We start from the raw sequence: 17,379 nt of genomic DNA on the forward strand, positions 1-17,379 counted from the left end.
CGTCTCTCGTGTCACAGCGTGTCTTCACTCGCCCTTCCCCTGGACCGCAGACACGCTGCAGTCATCCTGGCTGCGCCTCGGCGCTGTGTCAGCCCCCCTTCTGCTGGGGGCTCTGGGTTAAGCCGAGGAAATTATTTTCACGCTCTCTTTTGGTTTCGTCTGTGTTTTTAGTTTAGATAAATCACTGGACTGAGCCCTGGAGAGGGACGCCTGGATTCAAAGACCAGCGGTTTGTCGCTCCCCCCGTGTGGCGACGTACGCGTGGGTGAAAGGACGGCACCGCATCCTGCAGTTTCACTTCACCTCTGGCTCTGCAGATGAGGTTTTACAGCGAATAAGAGAGTTTCAGCTCCATCATGAGTTTGTGTACCAAAACCACAATTTTCAAAAATAGAACACACACAAAAAATCCCTCGTTTATATTTAGGGTCAACTTTTTATGCAGAAAAGATTTGAGCTGGTTCCTTCTGGTTCCGTTTTCTCTTTCCGGTTAACTCGATGATGTGGAGTACATGGGAAGGGCTCCCCCTTGCCCCATTTTCTGTTTCTCTGAAGGCTGGCTTGTTGAAGTTTGGAATTTTGATGATTTCTTCATAGTGTTACGTGGTTTCTGACTGTTGTGTGCGTACGGTTGAAAGGGTTGTGGTACTCCTGGGGAGTCACTTGAGCTATTTTCAGTCACCAGTGGGTAGAAGCTGCCGCTTCGGTGGACAGTTGCTGTGCCACCGTTACTGTCGATTGGAGCAAAATACTGATTTATTTGATAATTGCAAAAGGCTTTGTCTCTGGATGCTAAATAAGTTCTAAATTTTCAGAATGGGATTGAAAAATCAGACAGGGTCGATATGCTCTAAATTGTGCAAACAGCGAAAAATCCGGAGTGTGGAATTGTTGGAGATCAGTAGAAGCACAGAATTCACCCGAAGGCTCAAAGCCAATCATGCCGGTGCCCCAGGTCGATTCTGCTCCCTTGGCAGCTCTGGGAAGGGGCTGCCTGACGAGCGCCTGGCCGACCCGTACACCCAGTGCCCAGCCTTGCAGAGGGAGGATGCAGTTTAACTTTCAGTTTTTGTGTTCTTTGCCAGAACATGGCTTCTTGGAATCGTGTTTCTGGAAAGTGTTTTGTCCATTGTACAGGCTTTTAGAAGTATAGTTGGCCAGGATTGACCATCAGAATAGAAAGGAAAATATTTATATTTATCTCCTTTTGCTGATTGTTTTCATAAAATACATAAAGTCTGCCGCTGTTCCTTGGTAGGAATAATTCCAGAGAATGTAGTTTGTAATCTGCGGGGTGGGTTATACCCCGACATTGTTACTGCTCTGCAAGCCGTGCGTTTTGTTGTTTGTAAAGAAAGTATTTTGGGTGCTCGGCTGAACTCATGCAGCTCGGTCTCCCTCGCCCAGTTTGCCTGCGCACGGGGCGGTCACGTACCCGTGGGTCCCTGCTCCCAGCACGTGGCCCATGCGTTGAGCCAGGAGCGGAGCAGAAGTGGCGAGGGTCCTGCTCAGGGACTGTGAGGATTGCAGAGAATGTGCTTGGAAAACAGTATTTCTTGTGTTTCTTTTCTGCTTTGATTTTTATTTTACCATCTTGTATGGAGCCTGGTCCATGTGAGCTGCTGGAAAATGCCATCCCAGGAATTCCTGCACAGATTGACTCAGGTTTTTGTTGCAATGACTAGTCAGTGACAAACTAGTGGATTTTCCAGGAAACGCAACTGCAAACTGCCCTGGTTCTGCGTAAGGGTGTTCGGCAACCCTGTGGAGATCCAGGGTTTTATCGTGAAGCAAATGAGTGAAATCATCTTCCTGGAATCTGTGGTCACTTGGGCTCTGGATTGTGGTAAAACCTAAAAGTTCCTCCTAACAAATTCTAGTAAAGGTCATAATCAAGTTTCTTCTTGGTACGTGGGTGGCAGAATGCATCAGGAGGGGTCACAGGATGGCGGCTGCCTGGTGGCCCGGGACCTGGCGTTCCTCTGGGGTGGGACCAGCCTGGGGTGGACCCGGCCGCCGTGGGTCCGTCCTGACAGCACGGCTGAATCCCGCCAGGAGGATCTGCAGAGCAGGGTGTTTGCTGGCATGTTTGGGGATGTGGTTCAGTCCCTTGCTCCTCGATTCCTGGATCTTATTGGAGCTGCAGCCGCTAATTGTGCTGAAATGTGGTTTTGTCATGCGGAGAACTCCTGCTGGGGGTTGTTGTACGACTGGATGAATTCGCATGCTGAAGCCTCCAGAGGAGATGCCGCTGTTTGGTTCTTGCCCCCAAGCACGGCTCTTAGCAGTAAGCCAAGTGACTTCAAAGTCTGAAATTTATTTTTAAAGAATGAGCTTCCTGCTGTTACTTTGAAGTTTGCAAGAGACGTCTCGACCTTCTTGGAGGGCTTGTGCAGAATGCAAGTGGCGGCGTTGCAGAGGGCTGCCTCGTGGTTGTGGTTCTTGGCGTGTACCTGGTGACACACTCCATCCCACGGTGGCTTGTTCGGCTGATGTGACTCCATTGCCTCTGCTGGGACTTGCACTCAGGCACTTGGCGTGTTGCAGATCTTTTTTTGGATAAGTCTGAGGGGTTGAGGCATTCTTCCGTTTTGTTAAGGAGCTTTTAGAGCACCATGACTTTTGAAACGTCTTTACCTCAGACAGAAACAACTCCGCTTTGGCCCAGCTGAGAACGAAGCTGGCCGTGGCCATGGCTGTTGGCCGCGGCAGAGCTGCTGCGTGTGTGACAAAGGCAGTTCAGAAGTGGCTGAGGACAGGGACAGCTGGTGCCACAGTGGCACCACCAGACAGCTGATCTGTGGGTGTTTGGGACACTCACATCCTCCGTTTCTCCAGCTTCCAGCCTGTTTCCTCTCCCGTGTTCCTGTTCCGACAGCAGAGTTGTTTCCCCTCATCTCCCCTGCCAGCTGGGGGAAGGAGCTGGTGATGTTAAGGGCTGTTCTCCCACCTTTTCCCTGTGTTTTTCTATTTCTGGATTTTGGTGATTCCGTTGGGATCATGGAAAGGGAAGGGCATTCTTGCCCTTGGGGATCCTTACGATGTCTTGGCCCTGCTGCAGCTCCTGTTTTACCTGCTTGGAGGCAGTTTGTGGGAAGCAAAGAATTTCTCCATCCTTTCTTCACAGGTCATCATGGCTTCTCCTGGCCCCACTGCTCTCCCCGCCTGTTCCTGTGGTCACAGCGCCAGCTTGCTCGCTCTGTCTGGAGGGAGCACACAGGTTCCAGTGGATCAGGAACCTGGTTCCAGAGTTTGGGATCTGCAGCTCACACGTCAAGGTGCTTTCATCCCCAGCTGAGTTCTACGAACTCCTGAAGGTAAGTTGTGGGTCCCAGGTCGTGGGAATGGTTTTGGGGGCTGGGAGCTGCAGCGGAGAACTGTAGACAGGGTGTTAGGAAGGAGCTTCTGCAGGTTACTAGTCCTACCTGCTACTTGGAACAGGATTGCTGTGGACGCTGGGTCAGGCCAGGCTTTGTTGGATGAGTCGTGCAGACGGCTGAGGACGGAGGTTCTGCCCGTGGGTGTGCAGGTCCTGTGCTGCCATCTCAGTGGTTTACAGTTTTTTTTCTGGTGTCAGACCTGAACTTTCCAAAGCTGTTTGTGGCTGCTGCTCAGCTGTAAATACCAAGAAGAGTTTGGCCCCATCATCTCTGTAACTACTCTTCAAGCTCCCCCCAGCCTCCTCTGTGCAGCCTGGAACAGGCGCAGCTTCCCCCATCCGCCCAGAGTTCTCCTGGGTCGGCACAGCGCGAATCCCCTAACGCTGCAGCGCTTAGGTAGTGGCAGGGCGGAGGTGAGCATTCGTTTAGCTCCGTTGCTGGAGTCTTTTCACAATGCGTACATCTGAAATGTGATCCGAGATCGCCACGGCGAGCTGCTGGAGAGCAAGGCTGCGGCGGCCAGGGAGCAGCAGCCACCCCCCTCTGCAGCGGGAGCGCAGGGAGAGGGGGAGAGCGCTGTCACCAGGGGTCTCCAGGCTCTAGCTAGTTCCCAGGATGGGATACAGAGGATGAAGGCAGTTGCAGAATGAAAGCTGGGATTGCCAGGACTGATACAACTCCAGTGCTGCAGCTACCGGGTGGTAATGGCTCTTGTCTGTCATAGTTTTAGCTGCAGGGACTCTGGTCCTCAGTGTTCCAGAAAGTGTTGGATTTCTTCTGTGATTTTGGGATGCAACCATGATGCCGGTGTTGCTCTGTAAAGACCTGTGTGTTTTACATCTTTGCTATCCGGTGTTATCCTTGTGCCTTTCCTTCTCCAAGGCAAGGGAGGCGATGCGGTGATTTGGCTAAAGCGGTTCTCCTTGAGGAGCCGCGGCTCCTCTCTGCTCGGGACCGTCAGCTCCTGGTGAGCACAGAGACCCAGGGTGACACTGAACTTGTTTTCTGCTGCTCCCAGGTGCAGATAAAAACAGCCAAGCAGCGGGTGGTGATGGCTTCGCTGTACCTGGGAACGGGGCTCCTTGAGCAGGAGCTGGTGAGTGTGGACGGGCATCGGGAAGGGGAGGAGGTGAGCGCAGAGGGAAGATGCCTTTGCAGAAGCGTCCTGCTCCTGTGGGTACGAGGAGTATGGGAGGTGCCATTTGTGAGCTTGTAATGCCCTGAAACCTTCCCTGTGGGATTCACTTCACACGGGTTTTCTCCTCTCCTTTCTCAGGGTTCCTGGCTGCTTTTGTGCACTGGTATGTGGCCTGGGGGCGGGAGGAATTTGGAGGGGAGGCACACAGAGGTTCTGTACACAGCTGTGGAGCCAGGGAACTTTTCATGGGATAATGAGCCTGGATCTCTAGGCTGTTGGAGGTTACTGGCATAGTGCTTAGAGGGGTTTTGCAGAACTGTGGGATCATTGTTATGTTTTTTTTCTGGCTTTTTCTTGAACACGATTAAAGTTTTACATATGCAGCGCTGTTTTGTCCTCCAAGGACAGTATGCAGATGCAGTGTCAGCTCTCTGCATGTAAGGCAGAGGTCAGTTTTGCTTTGTGTTGTTTACCTTCTCTGTTTCCTGCTCTTCCCTCTAGAGATAAAAGCGTTACCTAAGACCTGCAGGGAGAAGCCTGACCTTGGCCAGCTTCTGATCTTAGAATGCAAATTTCACAGCAGGGTAAAGGTGGATGGAGCCCTGCATGGGGTTTTGCGCCTGGCTTTGTCTGGGCTCGTACACGAGATTTGAGTTTGCGTGTGACAAACTGCCTGGTAGTTCAGGCATAAAACTGCCTCTGCGTAATTTGTGAGCTCCTACCAAGGTTTCTCTTTGGTAATGCAAATCTGTGATTTGGGAACTACCTTGGGACTTTTTCTGCTAGCATTAGTTGCTCTTCAGAGGCTTGAAGAATGTGCGCATGGACAGTCGCTGCCCTTTCATGTAGTGCTTCAGGCTGACAAAGCGGGGTGCCAGCCTGACAGATGCAAACTCTGAACCAGAAATGTTCTGCACGAGCAGGAAAGACTCACGCTGGGGTGTGGAAGCTTTCATGGCCACCAGCCTCCCAGCTGCTGAACACTTTCCTTATAAAGCTTTATTTGCCTTCTGTAGTGAGTAGAGAAATCTCTCTCTGCAGGTGGATTGCTTAGAAGAAACACTGGAGAAATCACTGCAAGCAAAAGGATCGTCTAACGTCAGAGTTTCCATTCTCCTTGACTACACCAGGGGATCTCGGGGTAGGTATTACGATGCTTTGCTTTCTTCAAAGGCTCATTTTACAGCTAGCCTGGATAAACTATTTTTTCAGAGAGAGACTGTCTTCACTAATTGGACCTCCGTGCTTTCAAAACTGGCCTTTTGTATACCAGTGCCTACTTATTCCCAGAAAATCTTCAAGCTGAGCAGCTTTTCTTCCGAAAACAGGTGGTAGGAGCAAGAAGGGCCAAACTCTGCTCTGGGCAGCTTGTGCTTTCTTGCTTAGTTCACTTGTCACTCATGTGCCCATATCCATCATGCTCTCCTATATTTTCATTTTTAAAGGAAAGGGGGAATTGTTTGAAGTAGCAGTACACTTAATCAGAAACCTTTGTGGGGACTCTTTGTAGTGTTACTGGTGCTGGGTGTGGCTTGATTAAGAAGCTTGAATGGTGTCAGACCTGCTCCGTGACCGTGTCCAAGGCCCATTCATCAAAGAACTCACAGTTCTGGATGTGGGTTTCAATATTGACATAGTGCACATGATAGTGACTAAAAAAAAACCAAACAAGGAGAACATGTGAGGTTCCAGGGGGTGGGATGAGTGCTGGTTCTGTGAACAGCTGGGGTGCCCTGCCGCCATGTGTCTGGTGTGATCCTGAGTGGGAAACTCCCCTTGTCTCTCAGGCAGGAAGAATTCTCGAACAATGCTAATTCCATTGCTGCAGCGATTCCCTGAGCAGGTCCGTGTGTCCCTCTTCCACACCCCAAACCTGCGTGGGCTTCTCAGGCTCCTGATTCCAGAGCGTTTTAACGAGACCATTGGGCTGCAGCACATCAAGGTCTATCTCTTTGATGATAACGTGATCCTGAGCGGGTGAGTCCTGCCTCGTCAGGCCCTTGCATGATTCATTTATCTGGGGTTTTGAAGCGCGGTGTGCATGCTTCCAGTGGTGTCTGAACTCCATTATTTGCGTCTGTTCTTTCTGTAGTGATCGTATCAGTGCCCTTCTGAGATGGAAGAGCAACCATAGCTTTTCCACATGAGATTCTCATATGAAAGAGAGTCTTTCTCAAAAGGAAGAAAGAAGGATTTCTCGAGATCCAAAAGGAAAGGGCCAATTTGTACTTTAGTCCAGTTACGTGGAGAGTGAGATCTGTAACACGGGCTGGGGTGTTCAGGATCCTGTGCTTGTGCTCTGTTCTGGAACTCAACTCCTCCTTTTCTCTCCTAGCGCAAACCTGAGTGATTTGTACTTCACCAACCGTCAGGACCGCTATGTTCTCCTGCAGGACTCTCCTGAGATTGCAGACTTCTTCACGGAGCTAGTGGATGCGATTGGGGATGTGTCTCTGCAGTTACAGCAGGATGACACAGTCCAGATGCTGGAGGGGATGGTGCACCCCTACCAAGGTAGGAGGGAGCTGTCTTGCCTGGCTGGATGATAGGATCCAGAGGAGGGGAGTGGCAGCCAGGGCTTCAGGGTGACTTGAACTCCCTCTGTTTGTGAATTGCCGAGTGTCTGACTGTTGTGTACAGACCGTGGGCTGTCCTGTTCCTGTGCCATCCGTTATTAAAATCAAGATTGCTGGAGTTTTGAGGCTGGATCTGTCAGTGTTCCTCGCACAGAGGCTGTCACATCTCACCTGGCAGAGTGTGCAAAGGCTGGAATTTCTCTGTAACTGTCTCATTGCTGCTTCATAATTCTGCTGCTTGTGACCTTAAACAAGAACTTAAATTCCTGGAGAGGTTCTTTCTATTTTTGATATTAATGTTTATAATCCTAGATGTTCTGGGTGTACATATTCTGAAAGTTTCATGAATGTAGTGCTATTTTTGCTAGTTAATATTTTGTAGTCAAGTCTATTCTGGGAACCAAATGAATATTGGATTAGGAAGGTGGAGAACAAGCGCTGAGGTGGGCAGAGAAGGGCATCTGTCTGTCAGGCTGGTTGCATCGTGGGTTTCTGTCCTGGCCTTGTGCGCTGCTGCATGATGTAAGTGTAGACTGGGGCAGCAGTTTATTTTGTATGTTCCAGTTCGTTCTTGGTTACCATTTTAGCTTTGCCCTGGTCTTTGCATTTCTCAGTGAATTTGTCAAGCTGCTGCCAGTCAAATTTCTCACCCCTCTTAAAGATGAATGTTTTTCTTCTATCATGTAGTTTTGCTAACCTTAAAACATCTGCTTTTGGTAAGAAAGTTGGGCGGTCTGTGTGTCAGCTCCCTGTCAGTAGTTTTTCCTGCTACGTAACAGGTCCACCTCCACCTTTAGGTCTCAAACACAGTCTCTGTGGTTTTCCTGCAGGAGACAAGGCGGCTTACTGTGAGATAGCGAATCGAAGAGTTATGGAGGTGATCAACTCCGCCAGGACGCGACAAGAGCTCCTTCACGCAAAGACTTTCCACAGCAGCCAGCAAGGCAGCTGCTTGTTATCCCAGCAAGGCTCTCAGGCACCTGGGGCTCTCAAACCAGCACCTGACACCTGGATCTATCCCTTGATCCAGATGAAACCTTTTGGGATTCAGATAGATGAGATGGTCACAGAGACACTGCTGACAGAGGCTGAGCGGGACGCCAGGATCTACCTGACCACTGGCTACTTCAACCTGACCCAAGCTTACATGGACCTCATTCTGGGCACTCGGGCTGAGTATCGCATTCTTCTGGCCTCGCCGGAGGTGAATGGCTTTTTTGGTGCCAAAGGGGTGGCCGGCGCCATCCCTGCTGCCTACGTTTACATTGAACGGCAGTTTTACAGCGAGGTCTGCTGCCTTCACCAGCAGGAGAGGGTCCAGCTGCAGGAGTACTCCAGGGCCGGGTGGACTTTCCACGCCAAAGGTAAGGGCTCCGTTTCCCACCAGGACTTGTTCAGAAGGCATTTGAGGCTTGCATGTGTTTGGATTGTGCAACTAGTGTGAGGGCATGGCTGGGTGCCGAGTCTAGACTTAACCTCCAGAGTATTCATCACAGGTTCGAACGTCTTGCTTCCATAAACCTGGAAGGTTTGGGTCACTCAGGGAACGACCATGCAAAGTCGTGTCTTGCCTCTGGATTTCTGATTCAGAAATAGTCCCAGAGATCATACAGGAATCGTCCCTGCGGTGACAGTAAGGCGTTGTCTTGATGTGAAACTTGGTGTGAAAGAAAAGGAAGCATCTGTAAGTGTTTATGGTTGCAGGGGCAGTTGTGACTCAGTTTCTTCTCCCCCTCTTGCCAGTGTTGGCACAAGCAGCGATGACTGTGTCAGGGACCCCAGGCAGGATCTGCGGCAGAGGCAGGAAGGGAGCTCGCTTGCGGTGACTCCCCATGGTCCCGGACACCGCGTTCTCTTGGCGGGAGGTCGTTGTGGGGATGACCCAGGTGTTGAGGAATTCGTACCAGTTTCTGCTTACAGCAGACGGGAAAGTGCGGCGCGGTGAATAACGGCACCCACGGGCCTTTTGGGAGCCGGAGGCAGCTGGAGGGGAAGTTGCTGAGAAATGGACATTGCTTAACAGATGTAGTTAATAAACAAAAATAATTGATACTGCCCTCATGGTCTTCTGTAGAAGACCCCAGATTCTTTCTTGTTTGATAGGTTGTATGCAGTGTTCACAAGCCCGGTACCACCTTGACCAAAGGATGACTATTTTTCCCTGACTGGTTGTTGCTGATTATGTCTCTACATTTTCCTTCCAGAAAATTCAGTCCTTGACTCTTCTGTTCTCCTGCTTTATGCACAGTAGTATTTGATTGCTCAGGTTTTAATAATGCAAATAGTTTAGGAAGTCTACTGAATTGAGGATTTTTTTTTTTTGAGAATTCTGACGCATGTGACACTTTATAAATATCTGGGTTCTTAGGGTCTTCCCACAGGGAGTGTGCCAGCGGGACACCTCACAAAACAACGTGGTCTCGGGGTCAGGCATGGCCGTCGGTTGAGCCGAGGCATCTTTGCCATGTTCCACAGCATCTCCTGTTACCCTCATCTCCTGCTAGCAGCCCCGTGTCACCGTGCCATGTCCTGCGATGGCTCACGTCCCCCAGTCCCCTCTGTTCCCGTAAGCAGTGCCCGCTCTGGCGCTGACGAACGTGCAGCTGCAGGGGCACTTCCATGGCGTGCAGCACGTGCCCGAGGTGAGCACGGGAAGGATGCCGCCCCCGGGGCTCCCGCCTGTCCCTGTTCCGGAGTTGTTCTCCGCGGTTTGCTGGAGGAGGCTGGCTGTGGATGGCTGTGGGGATGGCTCTGTCTGCCCCGCTGCTGGCACGGCTGCTCGCAGGACGGTTCAGAGGCTGTGAGGAGAGAAAGCTGCTGAGTTGGGGTTGCTAGGCTGCCCCTGTGTCGAAACTACAACCCTTCCTAACGGGTGTTGTGCCTCTTCTGCAGCGAGATCAGTAACTCGTGCTGCGGAGCCCTGGTGTCGGTCCCGGGCAGCCTGGAGGAGGTGCCTGCCTGCCTGGGAAGCCGTGTGTGGTCTGTCTCCCAGGAAGCACGTGCTTGAGCCATCTGTGGTTCGCAGGTTCCTCCCCTTGCTGGGCACTGCTGACTCCGAGTGGGATTTTGTGGTTTGGCATGGACTGCGCTGGGAAGGCACGGGCTGCTTTTCCAGGCTACCGGAGCGTGCAGCAGGCAGTCCCGCCGGGGCCGGCTGCGCCTTCCCGTGCAGTGCCTCGGGCTCGCTCTGTGCTGCCGTGCTCTCCTGGAGCGAGGGATGTGAGTCTCGTGGAGTTCAGCACTCCCGTGCTTGGCAGAGGGGCAGTCGGAGACATATGCTGCCTTGTTTCCACTCCGCTCTGGAGTGCTGGAAGGGTCGGGTGGCAGCTCCCCTCCCTGGCACGCTCTGCCCTCTGGCACACGCTGGATTCACTGCGTTTCCTTCCGCAGGAGTCACAGGGCACAAGGGGGAAAAGGAGGAAACCTTGGAGACGGATGAGGGGTGGTTGTACGTGGAGTCTGGCTCCTGGAGGAGGACAGGAGATTCCTAGCAGTGACTCCTGCCCATTCATACTTCATTTTTGGGCTAAGACGAAAGGCACCCTTTAGTCTCTGACAGGATCTAGCTGACTTACACCACACACCGTGACTGCTGGTTTGTAAACCCTCCCAGCTCCTCCTAAAACATGTTGATTCCTCCTGTGCAGCATCCCGCAGTGTGTGTTCCCACCAGGGTTGCACCTCTCCATAGGTGTGTTCCCTGCGGCTGCAGCAGGGCGCTACGTGTGAGTAGGAGCCACAGACCCGTGCCACCAGAGGCTCTCCGGGCTGGGACGTCCCGGAGCCTGCCTGCAGCCTGGCACATCTGCCCGGATCCTGCTGCACTGCTGGGTGTGGTGTGGGTGACACGGGACATCCCGCAGGATCAGGGGCCCTTCCGTGCGGGCGTGGGATGATGGAGTGCCGGGCAGGTGGGTGTTTGCTCCGAGATAAACCTGCGTTACTGCTATTGAATGGCGGCCGGGAAACTGCGCGTCCCCTTTCTGGAAAGGTGAGTCACTGTTTGAGCAGATCCTGCCAGGTGGCCATAAAGCCAGGGACACCGTAAAGCCTCGAGGGCTGTCGCGTGACTGCTTGGAAGGAGGGAGGATGCGTGTTCCTCTGGGCATTGCTTGGGCAGAGCCCTGGGCCGCTGTTGGGAGCACCCGCCAGCGTCCCGTTTGATGGCAGAACCTGCTGAATCTCTGCAGCACTTGGGTGCTTTTTGTGTCCCCAGAGCCCCCGTGTCAGCACCCCTGCCCTTCTGTGGGTGGGGTGGGCCTGTGGAGGAGGCGGCGGTGTCGCGGGGGCTCTGGGGGTGCCGTGGGGCTCTGGCGGTGCCAGCTCTGAGCCGGGAGGTGTAACTGAAAGTGGCCCGAAGCTGCTGAGTGTGTGCGATGTGGGGGCGGGGAGGAGGTTACAGGAACCAGCGGTGAATCGGCAGCTTCTTACTCAAGGCATTCTTGGAACTGCTCTGGGGTTGAGTTAGGAAACCTGCTTCTATTTTAAGGACTAGGTGGTTTTTATGCTGCGATTTCTTTGTTGTAGTCTTTGTGTGACTTGCAGCAGGGATAAGCCGTCCAACAGGGACCTGCCTGGGGCTGCTGGAAGCGCCTGTGCCTTTGCGAAGTGCAGCGCAAATGCTTCTTGGATCCGCTGACATGCGGAGGATGGCTGTAGGGACTCTCCTTGGCGGTAGTCCTGGCTCTCCGCTGGCATCCCTGCTGCAGTCATGTGCTTGAGGATAGCACGGCGTTCCCATCCAGTGCTTGAAACGCCGTCCGGGCTTGTGTCACGCCTGCGCTTGCTGTTGCGCTGGCGAAGCTGTGTGGGGACAGTGGAGCTGGGAGTCCTGCCTCCCGCAAGAGCCTGATTGCATCTGCGGGTGGCTGCTCAGGAAGTGAGTGGGTGGCATAATTTGCCCTTCTCTTACGAGTCCTTATTTCGTGTGAATTCACCTGTCGCAGCAGGGAGATGCCTCTTCATGTCACCGTCCTTTGCAGTCTCGGGAAGGGGTTAGTCACCGTGTCACCCGCAGCTTTCAGCTCTGGGACGGACTGGCCTGGGTCGGGTGCGGGTTTTCCTTGACTTGTCTTATTTCGGGCTTTCTGAGCTATGCCGTGGTGCAAAACGACCTCTCCCTTAATGCTAGTAACTCGTTCTGGGATATTTTGGGGGCCCTCCAACAGCGTATTTTCATCCTTACAAAGTGTCCCCAGGGTGGCACTGAGCGTGCTGCACCCGCTGGCCAGAGCAGGCAAGTTTGGCCAGTGCAGGCTGGGCAAGGGCACCCCGGCATTCGTACATTCTCGGCCGTCTGCAAGGAGGCTCGCCTTGTGTCGTGAGCTTTTGCAGTTACTGTTGTCTAATGTGTTTAATTCATTTCTTCTCAGTGAGGCGATTGTTGGAGGCTACCCCGCTTGTTTCCTTTGTCCGCCACTCTTCCCCCCTTCTCCTGTTTTTCCCCAGGGCTCTGGCTGTACCTGGCGGGCAGCGACCTTCCCTGCCTCACGCTGATCGGCTCTCCCAACTTCGGGTATCGATCGGTTCACCGGGACTTGGAAGCTCAGGTTGCGATAGTGACAGAAAACAAAGCTCTGCAGCAGCAGCTCCACCAGGTAAGCGGCCGATCGCGGGGAGATAACATGGATGTTGTGCTGCTCGGTCACACAGGGAATGCTGGCGACGCAGCTGCAATAAAAACCTGCAGCTACGATAATTCAAGACCTGCTCGAGCATAGGCAGTCTCAAGGAGCTGTCAGTTAAGTGACTATTGATGAGATGCCGGCTGCGAGCGCCTGTTTCTGGGAAATGGAGGCTGTAACGGGAAAGAACATGTGTCCCCAGTGAACTCGAGTGTCGGGAGCGCTCAGGCACTGGATGCTGAGACACGGCACTCGGAGGATCTGCCGGCTCTCCTCTGCTCGCCCATCACACAGCACGTTCTCGGGCCTTATCCGCAGCGTTTGGGCATTGCCAAGGTAGCCCTGCGCTCTAGGGCAGCGAGGTCAGGCCCTGTGAATTGCTGATCTTGGACTTGTGGAGGATCTTGCTTCTCAGGCATTTGGGAAACCCTTTGTGGGAGTATAAATGCCGACCAGTCAGCTCCACAGGCTGTGCAGGTGGATAAAGGCAGGGGATCTTTGGGTAGTTTCTACAAGAAGAGGATTTCTGGGCTGGTTGGGTTGCCTGTGAAGTTATATGGCATTATGTAATATGACATTGTATAACTTTGACACACATTTTTCAGTGGTTTAATGTTCAGCATCCCAGGTTTTTTTAATTAGGCAGCTTGGACTCAGCACTTTTGCTGCGTCTCTAAATCCTGTCTGATTCTCCAGCTGTCTTGACTCTGTGTCTTCTGCTGGAGCTGACATTGTCCCAGGCAGGTCTCAGGCAGGGCTCTGGTACAAAACAAATCGGTTTGGTGCCTCTGGGTGTGACTCAGGGATCTCAAAAACGCCTTCTGTTAAGCCAGGTCCTGGCATAAGGCAGCACAGTTGTGCTCAGGATCACTGGGAATTGCCCTCGTGCATCAGGGCTCTTCCAAGGATGAGTCAGAGTCTGTCTAATCAAAAACAATTCTGTTACTGGAAGAGCTGCTTGAATATTTCAATTCATATCTTGCCTCTACTTGTTTCTAATGGAAGGGGAGAATCAATGAAAATATGACAAAGGAATTTTCTCAAACAGTGCGCAGTGCTCTAACCCGAAGGGCGTCAGAGCGTTCCCGTTTGCTGGAAGCTGACTCGGAGGCTGGCTGTTTGTTTACTGTTCCCTGGCCTTTGTTTAGCAGCATGAATACATCGCTGGTGCGCTGCCATGGAATCACTTTGCCCTGTAACATTCAGTTCCATTCTAAAAATGCGTGATGGGGTTTGGGAAGCAATCAGAGTGCTCTGGGTATCTTTGGACGCTGCACTGGATGAACCGAGCATCGGTTCAGATAATGGGTCTCTCCTGCAGCATCTGCGGAGCTCACCGCCGCAGGTGACTGCGGTGCAGGATCCTCACAGCCCGGCTGGTTGCAGCTCTTGGAGTGTTTGGGATTTCTGAACTTGGACTGATTCAGCACACAAACATCTTCCTCCTGTTGTTGGTTCATCTTCTTGGTGTTACTTTCCAATGCTTAGTTCCTGCTTCCTTGTTCCACCCTGAATCTAAACAGTGCAGTGTTTTCTGCTGTGTATGACAGCTTAGCTCATTAAAAAAGGATTAAGAGCAGAGCTACGGTAGCTGGTCTGCTCCTTGTTTGCCTGTAAATGTAGAAACCTAACGGGCTGTGATAAGAAAACTGCTTCTACCCTTGATCAAACAGCTGCTCTCACCTGCAACTCGAGCGTGGACTGTCATCACGATGGCTCATTTCCTCCTTCCCAGCGTTGTGTACATGCTGGAGCAGCCCGAGTGTTTCTGGTAATTTAGTTGAAATCATGACTGCGTATTCATTTGGAAACACAGCGCTCGAGCTGTGTCTAGAAAGAGCTGCGTAAGCCGGTCTCTTGAGATTATGGTGAGGTTTCCTTTTCTGGCAATCACAGCGAGGGATTTGGGATTTTTGTGAAATGGAAGTTTAGCTCCCTGCAGCTGTAGGGCACAAAAAGGCAAACCCTTCTCCCTTTGCTCTTTGTAGAGATTAAAGTGCACGTTCTGGCGGTGCGGTTGCTCAGCGCCCTGACAGTTGTTGGAAGGTGGGGTGCTGCAGCCGGCGGGCACGAGGACAGGTCCTGCGCTGGCCCCGCGGGAGGGTTGGTGCCCCTCAGGTGTCCTGGTGGAACGAGACCCTTGTGTTCAGGCTTGTGGGGGAAATGGTGCATCCTTTCGTCAGGATCCACGGCCAGTGTTATCTGGGACCTGGCTTTTCCTAAAGGCCATTCTCTAATTTAACACTCAGGATTTACAGGGACGATGTTTCTCTCTCCGTACAGGAGCAGCAGCAGCTTTACCTCCGCTCAGGCATTGTCTCAGCAGCAACATTTGAGCAGCCAAACCGCTACGTGAAACTGTGGGTGAAGCTGGTGACACCTCTGATCAAGAATTTCTTTTGAAAGAAGAAAAGTTGCTGCTTTGGGTGAGTTTTCTGCCATCCTTATGGGGAATTTCTGTTGCGCTGACTGCAGTTAATCAGGGCAGTACTCTATCATGTGGGAGAAGTAGACGATGGAAACACAGATGACTGGGGAAAAACCAGGCAGGCGTTTCTCCTTTCTGCTGGGGTTCTTGCCACTGCCTGGAATCATTGCTCAAGGTCTGTGCTGGGTTTCATCTGCTAGAATTTCTGGAAAGGGCAATGAAAGAGAACACAGACAAGGGTATTTCCTGTGCATGGAAACAACACTTCAGTTTCTGAAATGTCCCTTTCAGGGTTCTGTGGAGAAGGACTGTGTTTATTTTATCTTGAACGTGGTTGGAATATTGAGAATATTTCATCTTCTTTTGATCTGATCAGTGCTTTGCTTTACCCTTGTGGATGTTGGCTGATGGGGACAGTTACTTTTACAGTTTTGCTTCGTCCAGCGTCCTGGGTTTGCCCGGTAGCTGGAGCCCTTCTGAGCTCCTGGGTTTTGCCCGTGCTGTGCCCCCGTCCCCCATCTGGTCCCGAGCGCATGCCCTTGGCGCTGAGCGCTCACATGCCTATTTTGTTCACATGAACACGGCCTGTCTGGGGCTGGCCACCCGGCTCCTGTTCGGGGGTGTCATGAGGGTCTCTCTGGAGCGGTGGAGGGGGCACGGGAGGACCCCTGGTGCCGGGGTGATTTTTGGGTGTGACTAGCTGAGAGGGGGAGGCTCAAACCGCGACACGTGTCCTGCAAAGGGGGAGCTGGGTAAGAACCTGTTGGAGCGCAGGCTTGCAGGTGCAGCGTATTCTGAGCTGGGGTGGCCAACAAAGGGGTTTGTGGCCCCTGGAAGGGCTGAAGGTAAGCATGAAGCTCGTCCGTCATTTATTCTAAATGCCATTACTGAACAAACTAACGAGCAGCTCTGCTTGCCTCCCCCAGTGGCTTTTACCACGAGCTGTGAGGGCAGTTCTTTGCAACTGTATTTTAGAGCTAATTGTTCAGATGCTTCGTGGGGTGGGATTTTGGTGAATTATTTCACGCTAAAGGGACAGGCACTGGCTTCTGTGTCGTGGCCAGAGCAGATCTAATCACCCTGACACAGGCGCTACTGCCGACACAAATTATTTGTTGTGGAAGAAACGGTAACATGGATTCTATAGCCTAGAAATAAACATACTTCAGAGGTGGATCTGTGTGCAGCTGCACTTTCTCGGGGTTGTACAGGTTGACGTGTGGGAGAAGTGGGCCAGATCTGCGCCTTTCTCCTCCGTCTGGTCTGAACCGATCCACACTTCCACGCGGGAACACGCTGTGCATGGGGCTGGGTGAATTCCTGCTCGCAGTGAGCAGGGCAACCAGACAAAGAGCTGTGGAAAGGCGGAGGGCTGGGAGAAGGAAGGGAGGCTGGATAGCTGCGTGTGATTGTTCCCTTTGGCTTCCTCCGGTGGTCTGGCTCCCAACCAGCGCTTCATCAGAAACCACCCATTGAAACCAGTATTCGCCCCGAGAACCTCCGTGTGTCTAACAGCAGTTCCAGCAATGCTTTTATTGACACTTTGCTAAAACAGTTCTGGAACAATCAAACTCAGTCCAAGTTACACAACTTTGAGGGGTTTTTGCAAGTAAAAGCATTTTCCCACAGTCAAAGTTTAGTTCTGTAAGAGCAGAGCAACACCAGCAAGGATCCACTTTGCAGCTTTTTCTTTTGTCTTTAGGTTGAAGGTCCAGATGTAGGTGGGACCTCGCATCCGTGTCTTATAGACAGGACATTCGTAGACGTTCTTGGTGTCCAGGCGGTCCACGGGGATGGCTCTGATGAAGATGACCGGCATCACGGGCGTCAGCTCCTTCAGCCGAGCATCTGCGATCGTGCCGGACGGGATGTCCCAGCGAGCGCCTGCAAGGGGATGGCATGGTCAGGGTACCAGCTACCAGCGGCTGGGCCCCTGGGGGGGTCTGGTTTTGTCACTGCTGACGGGACAGCGTTGCTCTGGCAGCACAGTCGAGGGGGAGTGAGGGGTGGGCAGTCATTGGGGCTGATGCTGTCTCCTCCCGGGGACTGGCGGATGCTCTTTGCCTTATTTGTGTGGGATATCCCGATGAATCTTGTCCCCACTCACCCCCCAGCACGCCTTTGCAGCACAGCTGTGTAGCTGAAGGCAGAACTTGGCTGCGGTGGGAGCTCTGGGTGCTCTGGGTTCGGTGGACCCCGTGGTGCTCCGCTGCTGCTGCCATCTCATCCCCCT

At 52.6% G+C, this 17,379-nt stretch overlaps 2 protein-coding genes across 2 annotated transcripts in view; one reads left to right on the forward strand and one right to left on the reverse strand.

Annotated features, from left to right (window-relative positions):
- Window positions 1-3,127: 3,127 nt before the first annotated feature.
- On the forward strand, window positions 3,128-17,066 carry PGS1 (phosphatidylglycerophosphate synthase 1; the record flags this gene model as incomplete). The annotated part of the gene is made up of 9 exons (XM_010081520.1): window positions 3,128-3,317; window positions 4,399-4,476; window positions 5,560-5,659; window positions 6,306-6,495; window positions 6,854-7,032; window positions 7,925-8,458; window positions 12,543-12,691; window positions 15,002-15,144; window positions 16,849-17,066. Coding segments are annotated over 8 exons (1,540 nt in total), but the record flags the coding sequence as incomplete, so codon positions are not given.
- Window positions 16,748-17,379, reverse strand: part of LOC104467667 (dynein heavy chain 17, axonemal-like) — a gene marked incomplete at its 5' end in the record, with an annotated part of 4,068 nt that continues 3,436 nt past the window's right edge. Inside the window, one exon of the mRNA XM_010081521.1 lies at window positions 16,748-17,030. Coding sequence (XP_010079823.1) covers window positions 16,783-17,030 — 248 coding nt within the window. The remainder of the gene's footprint in view (window positions 17,031-17,379) is intronic.

Source organism: Pterocles gutturalis, unplaced genomic scaffold, assembly GCF_000699245.1.
Source record: "Pterocles gutturalis isolate BGI_N339 unplaced genomic scaffold, ASM69924v1 scaffold32084, whole genome shotgun sequence".
NCBI classification, from domain to species: domain Eukaryota; kingdom Metazoa; phylum Chordata; class Aves; order Pterocliformes; family Pteroclidae; genus Pterocles; species Pterocles gutturalis.